The following is a 24601-nucleotide window of genomic DNA, read 5'->3' on the forward strand; positions in this document are numbered from 1 at the left end:
TAACTTATTAATTATTTAGTAAAATATTCCCATTGTCCTCCACATATAGAGGTTTTTGCCTTACCGATACTGTTCTTATTTGGTGCAGTGGTTAGCATTATCGCCTCACAACAAGAGGTTCTCCAGTTCGATTCTCGGCTGGGGTGCCTTCTTTGCAGAGTCTGCACATCCTCCCTGTGTTCACGTGGGTTTCCTCCATCTGCTCCAGTTTCCTCCCACATTCCAGAGACATGCATCTGGTGCATTTCTCCCCAGGCCTTCACTGAAAAATGGGCTTTGTCCCAGTCAGAGTTTCACAGTAAACAAATGTTAAATAAATAAATAAAAACTATTCTGTTTGGTGATATCAGTCTAAATCCTGGACCATCTTATGCCCTTACAAATAGCAGCATATTCTCCAAAGAACTTTCCATCAGACAGTACATGAAATAATAATCGCATCTGTCATCTAATTGAATCTGGCTGTACCAATATAACCCTAAAATTGTTACTTTTACCAAATCATGGCTAGAAGAGTCTTCTTGGATTTTACCATACATTTCTCAACACTATCACTTTTTATGATAACTGATCAGATCAGAGAACGTGTTGTGGAATTCTAATCCTTATTAAGAAAACAGCATACCTCACTCCCTACTTTTATTGCTAGAAACAACAGTACACATGTAGTGCCCCTAGTAGCTTGCCATAATAAATCACATCAGGTAGCTATACAAAAATCCTAATTGATGGCATACATATTTTACTCCCTTCAACTATATAGCTGGTACAAGATATTATTGATAGACCACTTGATGTGGCCAAAGTTTGCAAGCTTATTCTGTTTTGTGATCTAAACATAAATTGGAAAGTTCCGCATAAAGAACAATTAGTAAGATATCTCACTGTTAGCAGTCTTACCCAAATTGTCTCACAAGGCAAAAGACTAAGCCCTTCAAGTAGTAAAACCACATTACTTGACTTCATAATTACCTACATACCTAAACAATTAGAAACCATTCAAATTTGTATTTTTATTTATTTAGTCATCCTTTTTTGACTGGGTTAGTCCCACTAGGCTTGTAGCCTCTTTTCAGGGGAGACCCGAGGTGGTATTTATACTAAAACTAATGTCTTTTGGCTTTTCCTGGTTAGGGGTCGCCACAGCGGAACTCCAGTCCGCTAACGATTGGCAGTGGATTTTTGCGGTGCTGAGGTGCCAGCCCAACACCCAACCTTCAAAGAAGGCTCACTCATTCACACACGCACCTACCTGCATGTCTTTAAGCTTCACTTGACCATGGGGAGGACATGCAGACTCCACACAGAAGGCGCTCCAGCCGAGAATCAAACCGGAGAACCTCTTGCTGTGAGGTGACAATGCTAACCGCTGTACCACCACGGCCTCCATGGAAATTTGGCCAGGGCATTGAGGAACTTCCCCTTTTCTTTGTATATCAGAATGCTTTTTGGTGTGAGACTTCTGGCTTTTGGTCTGAGTGCAAAGGCTGCTCAGAGAAGCAGGAAGGTAGTTGAACAAATATGGAAGATGGGGAGAATACAGTGAATGAACTTGATGATTTCAGTGCTGTTATTCAAACAGCAGAGGTACCTAATGTAACAGTTAAGGTATCAGAAGTTGGGTAAAAGTTATTGGAAAACGATGGAGTGGTAAAGACGATTGAAAAGGCAGTTGAGCCTTTTCAAGGGCAGTTGAAAGAGATTGAAAAGCAGGAGGAATCAAAGCTATTGGATTCTGAAGAATTGTGCCAATGAAACCTCTTTGAAGAAGAGGTTACAGCACAAGAATGTGTTGTTACAACCCTCTAGTCGGGCGATTTGCAGGATGAATTGTTGATGGACATGGTCAATAAGAGCTAACTTGAAAATGGTAAAGACGTGTCATGTGGAAATCTAATGGAAAGTATCCAGAATGATGAAGTGCAGCCAACTGAAGGAGTACAGGTTGAGAGAACATCTTCTGTGGCAATGGTGAAAGAAGGACAGGAAAGCAAGGAGGGGGAAAAAGAAGCTGTCCAAGGAATGGGTCAAGAATAAGAAGGATGTTGAACTGGACAGATCTAAGGCATGGCATGAAGTAATTATGGCAATCAAACCAAAGGAGGTAAGAGCCTTTATACATATTAAAAAGAGACATTTGTAGCATTAGTTTTGAGATTGGTCAGATATTGAAAAATTTGTAGAGGAATATAAGAAGAAAAACTGTTCACCATGGAACTTGTATATATGTAAACCTTTTCATAGAGAAACTAAGAAATAATTAATATACAATTCAGGACTGAAGTGGAAAAAGAGACTTTAAAAGGACATCTGTTAAAGTTATATAAAGATGTACTGAGTTTATCAAAAACATATGACAGTAGAGGTTTATGGACCAGGGTGTGGGATTGCAATGTCATTTTGAAACTCAAAAATGAAAATATTGTGCATATTCCAAATATTATTAACGTTGAGGGTGACAAAGGAATGCTAAAATATTGGAGACCGCCAAAAATGTGTTTTTGTGTGGAAAAAACTGGTCACTTAATTAATAATTGTGTTAAAAGAAAATGTTTTACATGTGGAAAAATAGGACATGACTCAAGGAATTGTGAATTAAAATATTACAAGTGTAGTAAAATGAGACATTTGGGGTGAGAGTGTGAAGTTAAAAGGAAATGAGGTAGAATCTGAAAGGGCATAAAGATAACAGACTAGGAAAAAAGGTAACATGGGAAAAGAATTTAACGGTGAAAGTGCAAAAAGAACTAACAGATATAGTGGACAAAGAATACGTGATACAAAAAGTTAATTTAAAGGGTGATTTGATTATGGTGCAAGAGTCAGGATTAATTAATAGTAATGATGAAAAATGGAATTTAGTTAAAAAATAAATTATATTGGGAAAAGAGGTAGGAAGATGATATAAGGATTCAAAAAAAAAGAAAAAAGAAGGGGAAAGAATGAATATATGTTGTATTACTGTAAAGTCTTAGTCATTAATGTTGATAGTTTTAAAAAGTTGGAAAGAAGAATAGGAATTGTGGAGTGGTGTAAAAGGCAAGAAAGTGCTATTACTTTACAAGATATCAGATTTTTATCACAAGATGAAAGATAAACAGAAATATGGTGGGGAAAGTGTTATATATGGAATTTTGGTACAGAGATTTGTTCAGGAATTCTTATTTTATATAAAGACACTATAAAAGTGTTAGATATTACATTTTTTGTTACAGGTAAAACTATATTTGTTAATATAAGATAGAGGGATCAAATTATTAGAATTATTGCCATTCATGCATATGTAACAAAAAAGAAAGAGAAGATATGTTTAGAAATATAATTCAATATGTAACAATTCATATGAAGATCATTGTAGCAGGAGGCTTTAATTGTAATTTGAAAATGCAGAAAAAAGCATAGGATGTTAAGGTAGCATGGGACATTATAAAATATGAGAAATCAAGAATTTGGAATCAAAAGACATGGACATGTAAAACGGGGAAAAAAGAACTGAAGTAGACTATTTTCTGGTTGCAGAAAGCATACTAATAATGGAATGTGCAGTAATAACAGATTTGTCAGATCATAGAGCAATTTGGATTGAAATAAATGGAAATTCTGAGTATATAAAAATAGGGAAGGGTGTAAAAAGAATAAATGAGGTAAAATGGGAAGATATAGGAAAAAGGGAGAAGATGAAATTGTGGCAAGATCATATGGGAATGAGAGAATTTTATAAAGATTGGTCCGAATGGTGGTTAAGTTTGATAGTATGGTAGTATAAAAAATGTTAGATGATAGGGGACAAAGAAAAAATAAATATGGATAAGATAAAATATAAGAAAGTAAATAATGATGCCACTGACTGTTTAGATAGGAGCAATGAAAATGTTCTTAAAAAAGAACAGGAGATATATGAATTAAATAAAAAAAACAGTATATTTATTGATAAGCAAAGATATTTTTGTGAGGTAAAAAAGAAGAAATTGCGCCATATTTAAGTAAGATAATTAGAGACAGTAACAGTGTTAGAGAGAACTAAAAGTAAAATATTATATGAAAACATTATTTGACGGACATGTTTACAGTTAGTAAGGAATGGGAAGTATATTCATTATCTGAGAGAGATAAAGATTTGGAAAAAAAATCATGATAGAACTAGAACAGGTTTTGAAAGTAGTGAACTGAGATTTTGCGGCAGGACCTGATGGAATAGAGTATACAAAGTATAAAGACATGACACTGGAACAAAAGAAATGGTTCATAAGTGTTTTAAATGAATGGTTGAATAAAGGATTTATGAATAAATAATTATGTAGAAGTCTGGTTAGATTTATAAGGAAACAAATGTGATAAACGAGAGCTAAAGAATTGGAGATCCATAGTATTATATAATACAGATTACAAAATCTTTATGAAAATTCTGCAAATAAGAATGGAGGATAAAATAGGTACCGTTGTAGAGGGGCAGGTACGTGGTATAAAAGGAAAAAAGTACAGGACTTACTGATAATCACAGAAGTAGTGGATGATATGATGTATAAAAATGTGAATGTAAAAGTAATGGTAAGGGATTTAAGTAAAGCTTTTGATTCAGTTAATTATTCTGTGTTATGGGATATATTTCAAGTTTCTAATATCAGTGAGAAGTTAAAAAAAATATTTGCATTACAGCTTATAGGTACAATGTAGTCAAAGCATTAGTAATTGTGTGGCTTAGTGAAGATGTACAGCTTGAGAAGGGCATTAGATAAGGTCATCCCTTGAGTAGTATATTATTTGTATTAGTGATGAACATGATATCTGTACATATGAATAGAAGTATGGAAATGATGAGGTGTATATTGAATGAAGGGATAAAGATGCTGATTTCAACAATTGGCTAAGTTTCTGGTGTTATTCTAAGGGGATCCAATATCTGTCTGCCTGGGATGACATGACTGACAGACCTCGATGCTTTCCCAGAGATGGACTGCATGCGTCACCCCTAGGCTTCTGGATACTGGCCAAGGCTCTTGCCACCTCTATACTGCCTTTTTTAGGTGGTGTTCCAAAGACCAGATTACCACCATAACAGCTACAAACAAATGTAGTCTGAGAGTCATGCTGCTCAAACCTAGAAGTTTAAATCTCAAAATGCACTCGCTTGAAGCACTCCTTAAAATGGAGAACATTGACATTTGTGCTGTAACTGAGACCTGGTTGAAAGCAGTAGAAAGCACCCCTGCACTACCAGGCTATAACTCATTCCACACCTTTCAGCCCCAGAACTTGGACCGAAGCTCTAAAGGCGGTGGTGTTTCTATATTCATAAAGGATGTGCGCACACCTCCAGACTGGTAGCCCAACATAAAGCATCAGAGATACTTCAGGTGTAGCTAACATTGGGTAAGACAGCAATTTAGGTCGTAGCCTGCTGTAAGTCCCCAACCATGTCCCAAGACTCACACTCCACATTCCTAAGCACCCTGGAGAATATTAGGGCCCAGACTAATGCTCTCATACTGGGTAACTTCAACTACCCCTCATTTAACTGGGAAAACTACTCATGTACCAATACACTTGCCCAATGTTTCCTGGGATTCATTAATTCTAGGACCAGCTCGTTCTTACCCCCACTAGAGGTAGCAACATCCTTGACCTGGTCATTACTAACATGGGCGAACATTGCTCTACACCAATAGTCAACTCCTCCCTGGTTAGGTCCGGCCACAAACTAATCACCTTGGAAATCCACAACCCCCCCCCCCCAAAGGTAACCACCATGAAAAACTTCTCCAAAGCTAACTCTGGGCTCCTAAAAATAGAGGTGGCTAACTTCACGGCACCCACACAAATGGAGAATATTTGCATGACCACCAAATCATATACCAATGCACTGTATGAACACATACACAAATGCATGGATCTCACCATACCCAATGGAACCATGATGCTGTCCTCCAAAAAAGGGAAGCTAATCTGCTGGTCCCCTGCCATAAACAAACTCTACAACAGGAGGAGAAAACTGATGCAGGATAAGGTGAAGTCCCAAGACTGGAAAAACTCCCTTATCAGCCTCAACAAAAAGATGAGATCCCTCATCAAATCCTCTAAAGCTAGCTATGAAAACAGAATTGCAGCAGATAGTAAAGACAACCACAAGGCCTTCTATAGTTATGTAAAGAATCTCCACGGTAATACCCAGATTTGCTGTGAGCTACTGCACAATGGTACCTCCTATACCGAGCCAACAGATATTGCCAGTATACTGGCCGACAGATTCAGTGCCAACTTTACCCTCCCAAAGGACCAATCACAATACCAGTAGATTGCCAGGCACCCACTATTAGTACTGCACAGGTTAAAACAGCACTGTCCAAGGCCAATAATACAGCTTCTGTGGGACCTGACAATATACCTAGCTGTGTTCTACATGAACTACAGAGTGAACTGCACCTCACCGGTGTGCCCTGTCACCTGTGTGCCCTGTTCAATCACAGCCTCAACTCAGGCTTTGTCCCTACTGAATGGAGCATTGCTACAGTCATCCCTCTCCACAAAGGAGGAGCGACTACAGACCCTGGGAACTATCACCCAATTAGCCTGACGAGTCTGATATGCATAGCTATGGAACGCATCATCATGGACCAAATAAACAAGGATATAGGGAATCTCCAAACTCTGAATCCCACACAGTTTGGTTTTGTGAAGGGTAGATCTTGTCTGTTCAACCTGGTTGACTTCTTTGAGTCAGTCACCAGAGCTGTGGATGAAGACATGGTGGTTCATGCAGCCTACCTTGATCTGGCCAAGGCCCATTCCCCACTCAGGAATCATAGAAAAACTCGCTAAGCTAGGCATCAACCCATACATCACTTGGTGGGTTGCAAACTGGCTTACAGAACCCACAGTGTGAAAGTAGCTGACTCCAAGTCAGACTGCTGACCAGTCATGAGTGGAGTCCCACAGGGTTCGGTCCTGGGTCCTGTCCTGTTTGGTATCTACTTCTCTGAAGTCCAGGCCAACACGAAGGGACTCTGGCTGACAATGTTCACAGACGATTGCAAGTTGGGAGCTATTATTAACTCCCCAAGTGGTGTTGACATCCTATAGAGAGGCCTCACTGAGACCGACTGGTGTCAGAACCATGGCCTTAAGCTCAATGCCAAAAAATGTGTCGTCATCCCCTTTGGGAAAAACCTGGTTCCCATGAATTACCACATTGATGGTAGTCCACTGAACACAGAAGGCGTTATAAGAGATCTGGGAACACAGGTTGACAGCAACCACTCTTGTGACCACCACATTACCACTATGGTCAGAAAGTCCTTCTGTGTGGCACATCTCACTACTAAGGGTTTTGCATCCAGGAAGAAAGAGATCATTGTCTCCATCTACTCTTCCCTCATTAGGCCAGTCATCGAGTACAATGCCCTATTTGGCATGTACTTCACTAGACACCTGCAACAACTGGAGAGGCCGCAAAAGTACCTCTCAAAGAGGATCCTAGGCCTTAAACACTTGTCTTATAGTGACAGATTCAAAAAACTCCAACTATTCTCTGTCTCATATCACTTACTTAGAGGCAATATCTGCTTGACTTATAAAGCCATGTCTGACCCAGCTCTTTTAGAAATTCTACATCTAAAGAAATCCCAATCCCACCACACCACACATTCCAGAGACCTCAAGCTCATTACCACAATCAACAGAACATGCTGGAGGGACAGGTTCATAACCCAGAGACTGCCCATGCTATGGAACAGACTTCCCATACATGTCTGTCTGAGCACCTCACTGGCACCCTTCAAGAGAAATGTTGATGAGTGGATGGGAAATAGAAAATTCACCCCGGGGATCGTCCAGTGGCTGTACTCGACAGAGGCACTGGGAAATAAGTTTGAGTGGCACGATGCCAGGGTAATCCTACGGGCTAGGCTTGTAAAGGCCCCAGGGTCATTAGCCTAGTACACACCTATGAACGTATGATTCTACTATCATATGCTGACATTATTATTGCAAAAAATGAAACAAGTATGAGTAACAGGATAAAATATTTACAGGAAACTATTCCACTAATAGGATTTTAGATAAAGAAAGAAAAAAGTCAAGGATTTGGGTCTGAGAAGCTGATTGGAGGTATTAAATTTAATATGACTAAAATAAAAATTCTTGGAATATGGTTCAGAAAGTATGATACTGTGGAAACAGTATGGAAAAAAAATTAGAGGAAACTGTTTGTACTGAGCTGAACTGAGGTGGGCTACCAGCCACAACTCTGAGCTGAGATATCAGACAAATAGAGGCTTCGGAGCTTCCCAAAAACCATACGTTGCCTGTTTTTTTTCCTTGAATATACTATTTACTTCACTTTCTATTGTCTACCACCAACTTTAATACTGTATTCATATACTGTGTACTAAACTGCACTGTTGTACTGCAATTGTCTGCTTTACTGTGACTGTTAAATCTTATTTTATTGCTTGCTGTTTTCACGGTTTGCAGATCTCTTTTTGCTATTTTCACTGTTTGTTAAGTAATTGCTGGTACCTTTCACTGTTTTCAAAGCAATCTGTTCTGCTTGCTCTGTTTTCCCACCAAGCAGTGTTTAAATAACTGATTTGTTTGCTCTTTAAAACATTCTTTAGAGTCTCCTTGCTGTTTTTCTGCTTTTAAAACTTTTTTTTAGTGTCTCACTGCTATTTTTCTGCTTTGTTAAACATTTCTTTAGTGTTTCCCGCCTACATTAGTGTAGCTAGTAGCTGTAGTATAGGCCAGGTACATCCAGGTCTGTTTGTAGAGGTTGTTTGTTCTGAGCACATTTTCTAGGCCATCTTTAATTGGAAAGGGCCCTTCTGCAATCTAGTGAGAGAAGTGTGCTGATTGGAACCTGTCTGGTAAAGCGTGGTTGGTCTAGGACTTGGAGTAAGCACCCTCATTTGTCCTTCTGAACCTTAAAGTTTTTTAGCTTCTGTTATTTAAGCTCCGTGTTTGAGTGGGTTTCTGCTTGTTTGCACATGGTGCAGTACAGCACACTGCTGTGCAATTGTGCACCATAGCCAGACAGATAACTCAGACAATTTTTCCCTTGGATACAGCAGTAGCTGATTAGTGTAGTCCTCATCCGTAGTGCTTTCCCAGTCTAAGAAATATTACTAGTGAGCTGTAACCTATTAAACCACCAGCAAAAAAAAAAAAAAAAAAAAAAAAAAAAACGTCAGAAATAGGCATCCACCGAGCACCTCCTTGATCAGCCCTGAAAAGTTCCCCCTTTGTGATAACACTTCTTCAACCTAGCATTATGGACAGTTGGACTACCCTTGTTTCTCCTGCCAAGTTTGTTGACATGGGTTTCCTGAGGCAGTGTAGCAATTGCCTCATGTACACTGACAACCTTCTACTAATAACTCACTCTGGTACAGAGTGCGAGAGATGTATCTACACCAGAAATCTTGAATCCCTGCTCTCTCGCATTCGGAACAGTAACACTGAAGAGGTTGCCAACCCACCCACCACTACTCATGGGCATAGTACCACTACTCTTATACATAGTATGCACCAAACACATAAATTAACATGTGCGGAGGTTCTCTCAAAAACTTACAGAAACACCAGAGACCTCCAAAACACAAGACTGACTGCTACAACTAACACAGTTCCCACATCACCTGTGACACATAGCAACACCAGTGTCTCACCTACCAAGCCCATAAGACATAACACACAAAAAAACAAATTTTCTTGTCAATGGAGACTCCATAGTGAGACACACTGATGTCCCACTCACCAGGTTGGACAAGGGGAAAGTCATGGTCAGCTGTCTGTCTGGCACCAGGATTCGTCAGATAATACATGTACTTGGGTGTCTGAGCAACAAGTATCATTATGACTCTATCATAGTTTACATTGGAGTGAACGACCTGAGACGTACCTCATTGGACTGTATGAAGAGGTACATGATTGACCTTTCTGAGTATGTGTCACAGGCAGGTATGCCCTTAGCCTTGAGCAGCATATTACCCTCACCTAGAATTATGCCACAGTATAAACAAAAAAAAAAATGATTCATTTCAATAATTGGCTTTGTTTTTGGTGTCATTCAAAGGGGATTCAGTTTCTGTCAGCCTGGGAGGTCATGGTCGACGAACCTCGATGCTTTGCAAGTGACAGTTTGCACCTGGCATCACTAGGATTTTGGATGCTAGCAAAGGCTCTTGCCTCCTCCATAGTCCCTTTTTTAGTAAAGGTCTCGAAAACAAACTTACCGATGTGAAATTTGCCAACCATAACTAAATAAGGATTATGCTGCTAAGTGCTAGGTGCTTAAACCAAAAACTGGACTCCCTGGAAGCACTTCTAATACTAGAAGATGTAGATGTCTGTGCAGTCACAGAAACCTGGTTCAAGGCCTCAGAGAGTACTCCGGCCTTGCAAGGCTACAATACCTTCCACACCCTCAGACCCACAAAACGAACATGTGAGAACCAAAGGAGGCGGTGTTTCCAACTGTAGTAGAGATAAAGTCACCTCCAGTCTAGTTAGACTAGACAACTCCATGGAATTACTCCAAGTTCAGGTTACTGTGGGTAAGGCCCCATTCAAGTCATAGCCAGTTATAGATCCCCCTCCATGGGTCATGATGCACATGAAGCTTACTTCACCAAACTGGAGTCAGTCCAGGTATTGACAAACCCTCTGGTTATGGGAGATTTCAATTATCCCACCATCAACTGGGAAACCTACTCTATTAAATGCTCTGGAACAAATTTGTCAAACCCTGACAACAGGCACAAACATAACTAGATCTGGTCCTCACTAGCATGTCAAACAGATGTATTGCCGCAACTGTTGGACCCTCATTAGTTAAATCTGACCACAAATCAGTCACCTTCGAGATGGCACTAACACCAGAACTCACAAGGGGTGAAGTCAGACTATAAAACTTCACCAAGGCAAGCTGTACTCTCCTAGGGGTAGGTATAAATGCATTTCAAGCGTGTATTTTTCTTTCTAGACATATTGGGAATGGGTTAAATCATACCTACTTTAGTGAGGTCATCAATGAACAATGATTATGGTTCTCTTAATTTGTTAAGCAATCTCCTTACATTATGTGGTTATTTTCTCTCGTCATATGTTCATAGGTGTTTATTAGGCTAACGGCCACAAGAGCCATTTTAAGCCTAGCCATGCATCTCAAATCTCTGACAGGTTTAGATCCTTGATAAGTGTAAGCATGAGCCTGGGAGATGAACCATTTACAAGCAGGGGCTCAGGAGTTGAACCTGAATTATTTATCAAATGATGCAGTGGATATGTTTGCTGTAATGTTATGCTATTACATGTGGACACTGATTGCAGTATTGTTTCAACACTAATATCAAATGATGATGTGGCTGTGTGGCTGCGTTACAGATTTTAGGATGTGGTGGAGGGGGAGGTCAACTGCATACGTCCTCTTTTTAGGAAAATAGTATTGTCTTAGAACTGCAGTGATACATTTGAGAAGTTTAACAAGTACGTTTTTATTTATTTAGTTTTGTTTATATGTTTACTTTCCTTTAGATAAAAAAAAAACTTTTTGTTAATGCAGACCATATTATTGAATGTTTAACCACTGTTGTTGTTTGTATTTCGTACAACTGCAGTTATTACTTTGATGTTGTAGTGTGTACAGATGCATCACTTTTTCTGTTACACAAGAAACCAGGTACCAACAAAAAAATATTTTTTTATCTTTCCAGTGGAAAACAAAGTATGTAATCACCAAACAGCTGAAAATGTTACAAAGAAAGAAGTCAAAATCCCAGAACAGTCTGAGTTGACGGAGACTAGTGAATGTGCAGACTTTTCCAACATAACAGAGTCATCAGCGTTGTACAAAACAAAGCAGACAGAACTGGGGGAAAAATATGAAGCTTTCCAGTCAGAGTTTACTGGTTTCTTGGTGCCTTCTGTGACTCAAAAAATGAAAAAAGAAGAGCAAACTGCTCTTGGTAAAACAGTTTCATTTAGCCACACTAGGGAATATGTCAATGTCTCTCCATCAGCAAACATTCCAGATAACACCAGTGAGAACGAAAGTAGGCCTTTTACTTTCCAAGGTAAAACAGAGGAGAAAAAGTCCGAAGAAGTTAGTTTACCAAGTATTTCCAAGTTTATGTTCGTGAGAGAAGACTTTGATTGCCAAATGAAACAAGAGTTCCCAGAGCTTTTTTACACGTTTAGTAAGGAACACTCAGTAGTGAAGATATGTGGACCATCACAGTATTTGCAAAAAGCAAGAGGTATGCTTGAAGACCTTCTTGAAAGTGTGAAGGAACACATGTTAACCTTGTCTCACTATAAAATAAAGTTCTTAAAATCATGCAATCCTGATGAGTTAAATAACATGGTATTTTCTGCTTTCCAAAGCCCAGTAACTCTTTTGGTGGATAAAAATGTCATGCTGTACGGGGCCTCATTAGAAATTCTTAACACAGCAGAAAAAGTACTTGATCAAGCGATTCATGAAGTTATAATCGAAGTTAAAATGGCTGCCAGGGGAGCAACAGCTACACAAGAATGGACACAGTTCACAATGCGTTTAAAAAATAATTTCAATCATCCAACTAAGCAAGTGGACATCTTCAGTTCTCTAGACAGTAACACTTGCTCAGAAATCATAATTGCTGGCATTTTTAGTGCAGTGAAAAATGTTGAATGTAAAATATTAAAGTATCTAAATGAAAATGCCATGACTCAAGACAGTATTGAGATAAAGGATGCAAACATTACCAAGTATATGACTGACATTTTAGTTATGCTGAACATTGAAAAATTTGCAGTTCAGGTGACAATAAAACATTCCCCACCAGCAGCTGTCATGCTTATTGGCATTAAATGTAGTGTTGAAAAAGCAAAATGTATGATAAGTAAGGCTTTAGATTCCTTGAGGTGCGAGAGTCTGTCAATATCGAAACCAGGAGCAAGGAAGTACTTTCATGGAGCTGGAAAAGGGGACTGTGTGGCCATTAGCAGGAGAACAAAGTGCCTGATTAAGCTGAAGTCTTCTAGTATGGATTATGATAGACATACTGCATCAGATGGCAGTAAAGCACATGGAGACGAAGTCTGTCAGTTACCTATACCAGAGGTATGTCAGAGCAGTTCAGCACAAAGATAAAGTATTTAAGGAAAAATTAATTCATTACTAATGATGCATAATGAGCTAAAAACACTGGTACAAGAAGGTTATTCTTTTATTATAAAGTAAAGTAAATAAGTGTAATCTTTTTTGACCTTGCTAGTGTAACATCAAACAACCCTAACAACCATTTATCTCGCTGATTCCTCCTGTCTTGACATATATGTAGCAGGAGGTGACAGACAAATGCTAGATGGCAATCAATATGGCTGGAAAGTCACTTGTTATATGCTTAACAACCCTTCTAGTGGGTTTGGGCACTGTTTAAGTCATATGACATGCATCTGCTTCCAATGTACACCCTACAGTGGATTTTGCAGGCTTGTTGCTCTTTGCTATTGCTTGCCTGAACTGCTAGCCTCACCTCCTGGCCTTCAGTTTTGGAGAAAGCTGGAGTACCCTAGGTTTCCTGCCTCTGACGTGACATTGTCAGATGTTCACTCCCACAATTCCCAGACCCAGGGAACACTGTTGTTGTTCTACTTATACCTCTGAGCATATGTAAGCATATGCGTTAATGCCACAATCTGTTTATCGCTGCTTTGGTATGACTGACACAGCAGTAAGCATATGCTTTAACCACACAATCTGTTTATTGCTGCTCTGCTATCACTGAGACAGTGGTACGCATATGCTTTAACCACATAATCTGTTTAACACTGCTCTGGCACCACTGAGACAGAGGTAAGTGTATGCTTTAATCACAAAATCTGTTTCTCACTGTTGTAGTATATTAAAAATGAGAGACACCATCTGAATCAGAAAAAAAATTCATAAGTAGTTTTGAGAAGAAATTGAGAGTCTTGAGTTTTAAACATAGGTGGTAGGGCTTATTAAGTAAAGGTTATTGTACATAAAAACAAACTGCTCTTTTCCCATTCCCAGTTGATTTTATATCACCGAGTCCATTTACATTGCTTTGCTGTTTCCAGCAGCTGTGGTCAAAGATTGGACCAATGTTCTCTAAAAATATTCTACATATATAGACCTGCAGTACCCTAATTTGAATTTTTCTCACAAGATTAAAGTACTTACTGCTAAGTAACTGAATGCTTTAAGCCTCCACACCAAACACTTGTTACACCACAACATTACGCTGTTCTCACAGAAAATTATTGAGGTATAAAGAACAGATAACACCTCTGGGACAGCATTAACAGTATAGTCAAAGAACACACAGCTCGCCTTATGTTTCTTGTCAGCAACTGCATTGCCCTTTCCCATCCTTTTTACTGAGGGCATCTGCCTTAAAACAAAGTCTTTGTTCACAAATTGGCTTATCTTTGCTCCTGTCTCCCTGCTTGAGGTCATAATGCTTGTGGCTTTATAGTAATTGTTGTGCTGGTAGACTAAGGTCTGTTAACAGATGGCTATGACTTAAACTAGGAACTGCCGGCAGACTGCGGTCGCTATGACTTAAACTAGGAACTGCCAGCAGACTGCGGTTGCTATGACTTAAACTAGGAACTGTCGGCAGACTGCAGTGTGTTAACAGATGTCTATGACTTAAACTAGGAACTTCTGCAGACTGCGGTCTGTTAACAGACGTCTATGACTTAAACTAGGAACTGCTGGCAGACTGCGGTCTCTTAACAGATGGCTATGACTTAAACTAGGAACTGCTGGCAGACTGTGGTCTGTTAACAGATGGCTATGACTTAAACTAGGAACTGCTGGCAGACTGCAGTCTGTTAACAGATGGCTATGACTTAAACTAGGAACTGCTGGCAGACTGCGGTCTGTTAACAGATGGCTATGACTTAAACTAGGAACTAAGATATACAGAAAGATGAACTTATCAAGGAACTGCTTATGCTTTATCCACTAATATATGTCAGTGCAGTATTTTAATTATGTTGTTTACAACTGGTGTTTGTTTTATGTGTACCTCATGTTTGCTTTTATTCTGTATTATTATCTCCTCCAGACCGTGGCTGAAGTGGGTCCTTGTGGATCAATCCATTACCTGGTTATCAAAAATAAATAGAGATAGATGCAAATGCATGAAAAATCTCTACATGACAAAATATGACAATTAGAAATTTTCATAACAAAGAGCAGAGTAAACAGTAAATGTATATATAATTTAAAAAAAAATGCAGAAAAACCGGAGTAAAAAAAAAAAAAAGGATAAACAAATCCGTTCATAAAAAAAGAAATGAAATAAAATAAGGGATTCCTGTTTAAATTGAGGGAACCACATTCATCATCGTCAAAGTGTTGAACATGACAATCAGATTCCAAGAGGATGAGCATGGAGTAACATGCTATGCTGGGCAGATACTTCATGTCCAAGTTCAAAAGATAGGGCTTTGCATATGTAATGAGAACTGCCAGGGACCTACTCCAGATTCAGAAAGGGGAAATGGCCTTGCTTCACTTAAATAATCTGGCACTGTACATTGGCAAGGTTTACCATTGTACAAGGCTGAATCATTGCAAAGTCCAGTGAGCTGCATGGGCTTCTCGATGAGATGGAAACTCCACCTATATGTGGGATTAGATACTACTGGCAGTACCTGGTGGGAAGCCAAGTACATCATTCCACATACAGGTGGAGCTGTATTGAAGGTTTTGTGAGATGTGGAAGCCTGGGACTGTGTACATGTTCGGTTGTGTGTAGTACAAGCCATTCCTTGAAATCTTTGGGGACAGCTTGTGGTACTCTTGTTTAAACATAGATTAAATTTCCCACATGCCTGTCCGTGTTCTTGGATTGGGTGAATAGTCTGCCCTACGAGTGGGGCTGTTGCACTAGAAGAACTCTTGGCTATGCAGCTCCACCTGTACGTTAGATTTTGTATTGCAGACAGGCTCTCTGCCTTCAATACCATGTCTCACATATAGATGGAGCTGTTGCGCTGGGCAACTTGGGCAGACTCAGAGGCCCCACTGAGTCCTTAGGCATGTTCTGGGAAACACTCAGACTAAGTAATAAGGTTCAATATTGTAGACTGTTGTAGAATCTCATTACCTTATGTGGACACAGTGGGCCTCCCTTCTATTCCATACCTTGGCATTGCGTAGTATTGAACTGGGTGAACCACATTCCCTGGGATGATGTCATCTTGAGCTGTTGGAATGGGTTTCACAGTTCAACATAGTTGCAGCAGGATGATGGAGGCTGTCTGTTGTCGCTACATCAATATTTCAGAAGCCAGCCTTGAAAGTGCAAATCCATAAATAATTACTAATTCTAAGACTGTAACATCTCAAGAGCATACACTGAACTCCAAGGTATAGCAATGCTGAAGTTGGTACATATAAGTAGCAAACTTGTAGAAGGCAGGATCCTCCTCATCAGTAAAAGTAACCACCCCAGTGGCATAGAGGAATAAAGTCCTGACTATGGCCCAAGTGACCTGAGTTTAGTCAGTGGCTCAGAAGCTTGATGACAGAGGCAGGGATACTGGGCCTGTCTATCCTGGAGGAGGGAGCATGCTGAATAGAGATCTTACTGATCTTTGTCAGAGTCAGGAACTCATAATGAGACAGACAGTCATACTTAACATATGAGAGGTTTAGGAGGTGGGCTGATCTGAGGATATAGATGTGCACATAGTCAAGCCACTACGTACTGCCTGCCAAGTTGTACAAATGATGTCAGCATATTCAGAGGGGTGATAGGGCTAGGGACTGCTTACTTGCCACCACATACATGATGAGCACTGGCGCTGTGTTTTGTTTACCAATGGGATCCCTTATCCACTGTGCATTACTCATAAGCACTCTAAAGTCAACATCCCAAGAAGCTGGGAGGGACCACCCAGTGCTGGGGTTACAATGGACACCACTGATTGCTGTGGTCACATTGCTGTGACCTTGCAGGAGTAATTTGTATGCCCAAGAGTTTTGCATGCATGGAAACTGGGAGAGCAAACAGAACGCTAAGTGGGACTAGGAGAGGGGGAACAAAAAGTGGATCATAGAAGAACCATAGCCGTCTGAAAAAATGAACAAGAAAGAATAGCAACAGAAGAAAGTAGAGAAACAAAGACTTGGCCTGCAATAAAAGGCATCCAGCAGAACAAAAGAAATAATGAAACGATATAATAATCAAACAACTTAATAAGCTAGCAAGAAAAGACACAACCTATAAAGAAGTGAATTCAGAAATAACGGACTGAACTATCTAAAGAAATCTATACTTAATGCAATGAACTGTTAACAGCAGGCTTTGTACTTAAGATAAATCATGTACATTATATATGTTGCACACACAAAAATGAAATAACTTTAGCCCAAGACACACAACTCTAACCCAGTACAACAAGCTCACCATGACACAAATATAGCACAGCACATGGCAAACACACACTTCTCTGACATAAAACATGCACATAGCCACACAATGCACCATACCATAATGAAACAAATTTATAGATTGAAAGATTGTTCGACTGTCACTAGGATAATGACCTGGGGGCCTTTCTAAGCCTAGCCAAGTTTTTCCAAAAGAATAATAATAGTTTTCATCCAAACAGGACATGGGCCAGGCATTCACTAGCAAGTAAATGGTTTAAACTTCAGATAGAAATTAATTTCTCTTTAGTTATGGTCACTAGGAACAACAAAGTGCCCTGTAGATAAAATGAGTATACCTTTTTTGAGCTTCCCTCGCTTCCTGCTCCACTAAATTTTGACATCATCTTGTCCTTGCAGTGATGTCAGATTCAGCAGACTTCATTCTGCTTATCCAATTTAGTAATGTTGTGTGCTTGAACGAGAAGTTAATGAACGACCAAAGAAACTTCGCTCTTACAGAATTCCAAAGGAAGGAATTTAATGTATGTTCCTGACTGCATTTGGCTATTTCAGTCGTATTTCCATATATCAATGTCTCTATTCCCACAGCCATTATCTGGAAACATGGTACTGTCATTCATCTCTGCAGGCACTAAAACTCCATTATATTAATTTTTCTGCTGCCTTTAATTAATATTTGGAAAAATGTGGTTTTAGCCCAATGTGCTGTTCAGCTGTTTGAACATTGTTTCTTTAGTTTATGGCAAATTGCCATCAAAGTTCCACTTTTTTTTCTTGAAAACTGAATATAAAGGAACATTTATTTATTTATTGGCATTTGTTTGCTGGGATAGACCTACTGAGCAGTGCCCTTTTTCAGCAGAGGCCCAGGAAGAAAAGCTCCATTATACAGATAACATGGATATAATTTGCATTGTTTCATCATTTGCAGACAGTTTCATTTATGAGCAGCAGTTCCATTATTCAGACATCCTTGACATCATAGGTTCATAGGTTCATAGGTAGGTACTAGGCTATCGGCCCAAGCGCCTACATAAGCCTAACCAGCAAGGTTCCATAGCTTATGCCACCCAAGAAAGTTATTTCCCTGTGCCACTGTCCAGCAGAGACACAGAAGTGATCCCCGGGGTGTATTTCCTATTTCCCATCCACTCATCAAGATTTTTCTTGAAGAGTGCTAATGAAGAACTTTGCTTGACATAGATGGGTAGCTTGTTCCAGAGTATAGGAAGTTTCTGGGACAGGAATCTATCCCTCTAGCATGTTTATTGTGGTGACAAGGTTTAGGTCCGTAGAGCGTGTAGCTCGGAGGGATTGGGATTTCTTTAGGTGTAGCATGTCCAACATCTCTGGGTTTGACATAGCTTTATATGTTAGGCAGAGATCACCTCGGAGTAGGCGATATGCTACAGAGTAAAGCTGGAGTTTTTTGAGGCGGTCAGTGTAGGGCATTTGTTTGAGGCCAGTAATCCTCTTTGTGAGGTACTTCTGTGGCCTTTCCAGCTGCTGCAGATGTCTTGTGAGGAACATTCCAAAAGGGGCATTGTACTCTATAATGGGTCTAATGAGTGACGAGTAGAGGGGAACAATGACCTCTTTTTTCCTGGATGAGAACCCTTTTATGATGAGGTGTGCCACGTAGAAGGACTTCCTGACTATTGTGGCGATGTGACTATCAGAGGAGAGACTACTGTCCACCTGGATCCCAAGGTCTCTTATCATGTATTCGGTGTTAAGTAGATTGCTGCTTATGTAGTAGTTCATGGGTACAGAGTTTTTGCCAAAGGGGATCACACTGCACTTTTTGGCATTGAGTTTGAGGCCATGGCTCTGACACCAGGTATCTGTCTCAGTGAGGCCCTTTTGTAGGATGTCCACATCATTTGGGGGCTTGACTATGGCTCCTAGTTTGTAGTCATCTGTTACTTCAGTTACATAATTTACAGTTTCAATTAAATAACAGTTACATGGATTGTAAGCAAATAGTTTTTTTTGAGAGAAAAATTTAGACTAGCCCAAATGAAGGAAGGAGGGGAGGGGAGGAGGAGCAAGGAAGATAAAGGTGATCAGATGATAGAGGAGGCTGTAGTTGTGATGATGGTACATTAAGTGTTGTACAGCAGAGTATTATGGCACAAATTCATATAGCTACATTCCAGTTTAACTGAGGACAATGCAGGTGCAGAGCCATTTAACTATCAGGTGTTGCTTCAGTTGGCATTTAAAGCCCTTCAGGTTGCAGACTGTCCTTAAGTGGAGTGGGATAGAATTCCAGCTATCAGCAGTGCAGTGTGAATACAGAGTACCCTGCATTGTTAGGTGTAGTTGTGGAGAGTAATGATTTCTCAGTGGATCACAGAGATGTCTTAGTAGTGTAAGGTTAAATTATGGCGTGAAGTGATGGGAATTTTTCAGGGCTATACAGTAGTTTGAATGTTGTAATTAATTGTGAGTACAACACAGAATTATTTAGTTGGGCCAGTTTAGTTGTTTTAGAGAGGCAGTGATGTAATCAGTATTGTTGGTTGGTTGTAAATTTGGCTACCTACTGTAGCATCATTCTAATTTTGCTGATAGAGAGGAGTTGAGATTGGTTAGGATATGTAAGGCGTATAATAGGGTAGGGAGTAGAAAAGAAGTGGCCATGTTTTATCTAGCAGTAAGGCACTGTTTCACTCTACAGAGGCATCCTAGCTTTTGGTGTGTCTTTTTTTTATGGCTTGCCGAAGGTGGAGATCAAATTTCAGGTGGTCATCTTTAATTACACATAGTAGTTTGGTGTGGAATACAAATTCTATATTGGTCTTGCTGGGTCACTGTATACCAAAGGTAGTATGTTAAGTTGTCAATCTCGCCTTCATTCTTGCTGGATGGGTTCGGAGCTGATCCTCGGCTCTGACTCGGCCACTTACTAAAGCTTGAGAGCTAACTTTACCGGCTCGAGGCAACCCTATATCCCATGATGCTAGGCGATAACTACCCAGATCTTGTTTGCCGCTTTCGCTTGCGAGGTGCATTTTTACCGGCTCTTGGTAAGTTTTCAATTTTTCAGACTTTTAGCACTCCCTTTTTGTCTTAGTCCACTCCTTTTATTGTGTTAACTGGTAACGGTTAAATTTTAAACCCTATTCCCCGTTAGTGGTTCCCCTTATCCACAGTTATTTATCCCTTCCCCTAGGTTAGGCCTTAAGCCTGCCCCTTTCCTAATTCTTGTCAGGGATTCTGTGTAGTGTTTGGGTGTGTTAGTATCCCTGTTTTATTTTTTATATTTGGATTGGGTGTGTGTGTGTTTTTTTATTTGGTGCTCCCTCGACACTGTTATGTCGAAGGACACAAAGGTCTCAGGCTTCAAGAAGTGTGACTCGTGCTGTCAGAAAATGTCTCTGACAGACGGTCACACTTCTTGTGTTTACTGCCTGGGACCTCTGCACCTGCAGGACTCTTGTTCTGTCTGCCATGCATTCAGCCCAAGAGTTCTGCAGGAGCGCATAAATCAACTAATACTGAGGGGCTTATTAAAACCTGAGAGCTCCCCAACTAAGTCTGCTCCGGGGAAGCCCTCGAAGCCAGCAAAGGCGTAGGCTCCCAGTCCCAAGCCATCGGCTACTGGCTCTCCTTCTGTGATGAGATCGGCTCCGGCCAGAGCTGTTCCTTCTGTGTCACACCTTCCAGTATCGGCTCCACCCGGCGCCGATACCGCTGAATCTCTGCACTCACTGTCGGCTCCGACTGGAGCCGACGTATCTTCGGCTCCTTCGGCTCCACCCACCTCCAGAAAGAGGTCAAGATCCCCTTCGTTGGAGTCTATCCATTCGGCTCCGAGATCACCCCCTGCTCTCGGAGCGGAGCCATCGGAGCTGATCTTCTCGGTCGTCCAGGCTTTCTGACCATGACCTTGAGAGAGTGGTGAGTAAGCTATTAAAGTCTCAGGCATTGGCCCAAATGCTCCATAGCCCGTCTCATCAGACGGTAGCTATTACACATCCACCTATTATTCCTCCTTCGACTCTCCTACAGAGTTCGGAGCCGGAGCTCCTCGGAGCCGTGACTGTTGTGGCGTCGGAGCCGATACCTCCCCCTTTGGCTCCGTCGTCCTCTGCTCCGATCTCCTCCTTGATGCCTTCGTTGGAGGGATCCGGGCATCTGGTCTCTCTCGCCGGCTCCGAGGGGGCGAGTGGCATCGGTCCCTTGTCCGACCCCATTCTCCCTCTTGGAGCTTCGGTGCTGGTGAGCTCGGCCCCGACATCGGCCTCGGAGCCATCCCTGTCGGTGCGGCCTGGGGTTCCTATCTCTTCGGAGTGGGAGCCCTCTGGCCTCTCTGATGGGGGAGCCTTCGAGGTGATGAGGAGTGTGCTAGCCCCAGGGCTTAGTCAACGGTCAGTTCCATCAGCTCCTCCCACTACAGTGCCTGCTGATGTCTCTTCCCACTCTCTTGCTCCCGGACCCAGAGATCCAACGCCTCAGGTTTCCCCACTGGGAATATCTTCCTCTTCCGAGGCTTCTCCTGACCTGTCAGGTGAGCCTCCGCGTAAGAGGACATGTAAGAGGAAACATCTAGACTCTCCCGAGTCTATTACATCCGATACCGACTTGGATGAGTAGGAGGGATCCCCAAGGTCCCCCTCTGAGGATGTCTCTTTCTCAGACATCCTTGAAATCCTTAAGCAGAGGGGGAACTGGCCTTCCCTTAATCCTTCCGAGGATGAGTCAGTATACCTGGAGGCGTTTGGTTCTCGACCCTCCACCTCCTGGGTGTCTCCGCCTTTCGACCCTCTTATGGACGTGGTGGCTCGGAAGGCGTGGATGGCCCCGGATTCGGTGGAACCCACTCCTCGGAGGTCTTCTAAATTCATTACGGCCCCACCTGATTTTTGACAAAAGGTGTCCCGGTTGATGCCATGGTGGTGGCTGCAGCCACCAAGAAGGAACTAGCTGATCCTTCAGTACCTATCCATCCTCCTAACAAGGATTCCAGGACTATGGGTAGGTACGGTAAGTGGATTTTTTCTTCAGCGACCTTTGCCATGCGGTCGCTGAACTACTTGTGCCACTTCACCTGCCTTCAGAGAGATGTTCTCAAAGAGTTGGGAGAAGTTTTACAGGATCTGTCAGCTGCTGGGTCCCAGGATAAAATTAACTCACAGCTAGGAACCCGAAACTCTATTGTTAACTCCTCCATGCGGCTCATTTCATATGCAGCCGATGGAGCGAGTAGGGCCGCAGGCACAGGAGTGGCATTAAGGCGTCACACCTGGATGTGGCTTTGTAATTTTGCAGACCCCTTCAAGGCGTCCTTCACAAATTCTCCCTTTGATGGTTCGACCTTGTTCGGACCTCAAGTGAAAGACACCTTGACTAGATGCGAACAAGATGGCAAGACTCTTTCTGCCATAGGAGTCCGTTTCTCCACCCCTTCAAGACCTTACCCAAAGGGTCAGAAGGGAGGCAAAATGTGGTTCCGCAAATCTCAAGGAGTCATGCCTGACGCACTAGGTCAGTTTACCCCCAGAGGCAGAGGGGGTAACAACAACAGATGCCGCCCTAGGGCAGAGGGGGTCCGCAGAATCAGGGTAGCAGGGAGCCTCTCTCTGACAAACCCTTTCAGCATCCCTGAGATGTTGCCCGATTGTCCACCTTCGGAGGCAGTCAGGGGAAGATTATTGCTGTACCCAAAAGCCTGGCTTTCCTTTACTCAAGACAAATGGGTACAGTCGATCATATCCGAGGGTTACAAAATTCCCTTTATCCAAACCCCAATTCAGCAAAAGGGAACCCTTCCAGACGTTCCACCCGGTCTAAGGGAACTAGCAGTACCAGAGATATCAAAACTGCTAGCAAAAAGAGCCATCCAGCCAGTCCCAGCAGACCAAATAGGATCCGGAATCTACTCAAGGTTCTTTTTAGTACCAAAAAAGACAGGGGACTGGAGACCAATATTAGATCTCAGCAAACTAAACAAGTTTGTAAAGAGAACAAGATTCCGAATGGTCACGCTACAGTCCATTCTACCCTTTCTGGGCAAGGACAACTGGATGTGCTCGGTGGACCTTCAGGATGCGTACTATCACATCAAAGTTCACAGGCGCTCCAGAAGGTTTCTCCGCTTTCGGCTGGGGGCCAGTCACTGCCAATTCAGAGCCCTGCCCTTTGGGCTCACTACAGCCCCCAGAGTGTTCACCAAATGTATGGCAGCGGTTACGGCTCACCTGAGATGTCAAGGATTCCAGCTGTTTCCATATCTAGACGACTGGCTCCTCACTGCCACCACCAGGCATTAACTTCTCCAAGCCAGAGATTACACCATTCACATTTGCAGAGGGCTAGGAATCTCTATAAATTTCAAAAAATCTGCCTTGTCGCCTTGTTAATCTATTACCTTTATAGGCGCCAATTTGGACACCGTACAACTTTCAGCAAAGTTAACAGATCAAAAGATCTTGGATATTCAAAACCACATCCATGTTCTTCTCCAGCGCGACAAAATTCAGGCCAGGTATGCCCTGAAAGTATTGGGTCTTATGGCGGCCACCATAACACTTCTTCCCCTTGCCCGCTTTTACATGCGTCTCCTACAGTGGATGCTGTTTGCCCAATGGTCCTTTCAACGACTCCCTATGCATCACAGGATCATGATAACTCCAACTTGCAAAAGGCATCTGTCCTGGTGGATATTGTCCCCTCAAGTCCATCAAGGCAGACCCTTTGTTCCTCCCGCCCCGGTCGCCACGGTTACATCGGACGCCTCCCTGATCGGGTGGGGGGGCATTATCAGGGCAGGATGGTCCATGGCACTTGGCAACCTTTCGAATGCCACCTGCATATAAATGTCCCGGAGATGAGAGCAGTGCTTTTAATGTTGCAAGCCCTCCACGACTCTCTTCCCCTGGGGACTATTGCAATCCAAACAAACAGTATGTCCGTAGTGTGGTATATCAACAAGCAGGGCGGAACCAAGTCCTATCCCCTGTGTCGAGAGGCACTCAGACTTTGGCAGTGGGCAATCTCTTCTCAGCGGTTTCTGATAGCAACGCATATCCCCGGGAAGTCCAACATCATAGCGGACAGGTTGAGCAGAGCTATTCTCATGCCTCACGAGTGGTCTCTCAAACAATCTGTGACGGAAGAGATATTTCAGAAGTGGGGCCTTCCTTGCTGTGATCTTTTTGCTACGCCTCAAAACAGCAA

At 41.8% G+C, this 24601-nt stretch overlaps 1 protein-coding gene across 2 annotated transcripts in view; it reads left to right on the forward strand.

Annotated features, from left to right (window-relative positions):
- LOC122790808 (protein mono-ADP-ribosyltransferase PARP14-like) overlaps positions 1-24601 on the forward strand; it is a 566888-nt gene that overhangs the window by 155832 nt on the left and 386455 nt on the right. The window contains exon 4 of one of the 2 annotated variants that reach the window (XM_044058430.1): positions 11709-13099. The exons of the other annotated variant lie outside the window; for it this stretch is intronic. Coding sequence (XP_043914365.1) covers positions 11709-13099 — 1391 coding nt within the window. The remainder of the gene's footprint in view (positions 1-11708; positions 13100-24601) is intronic. 2 annotated transcript variants of the gene reach the window in all.

This window comes from Protopterus annectens, chromosome 16.part0 (assembly GCF_019279795.1).
Source record: "Protopterus annectens isolate FY-2018-M chromosome 16.part0, PAN1.0, whole genome shotgun sequence".
Classification (NCBI taxonomy): domain Eukaryota; kingdom Metazoa; phylum Chordata; order Ceratodontiformes; family Protopteridae; genus Protopterus; species Protopterus annectens.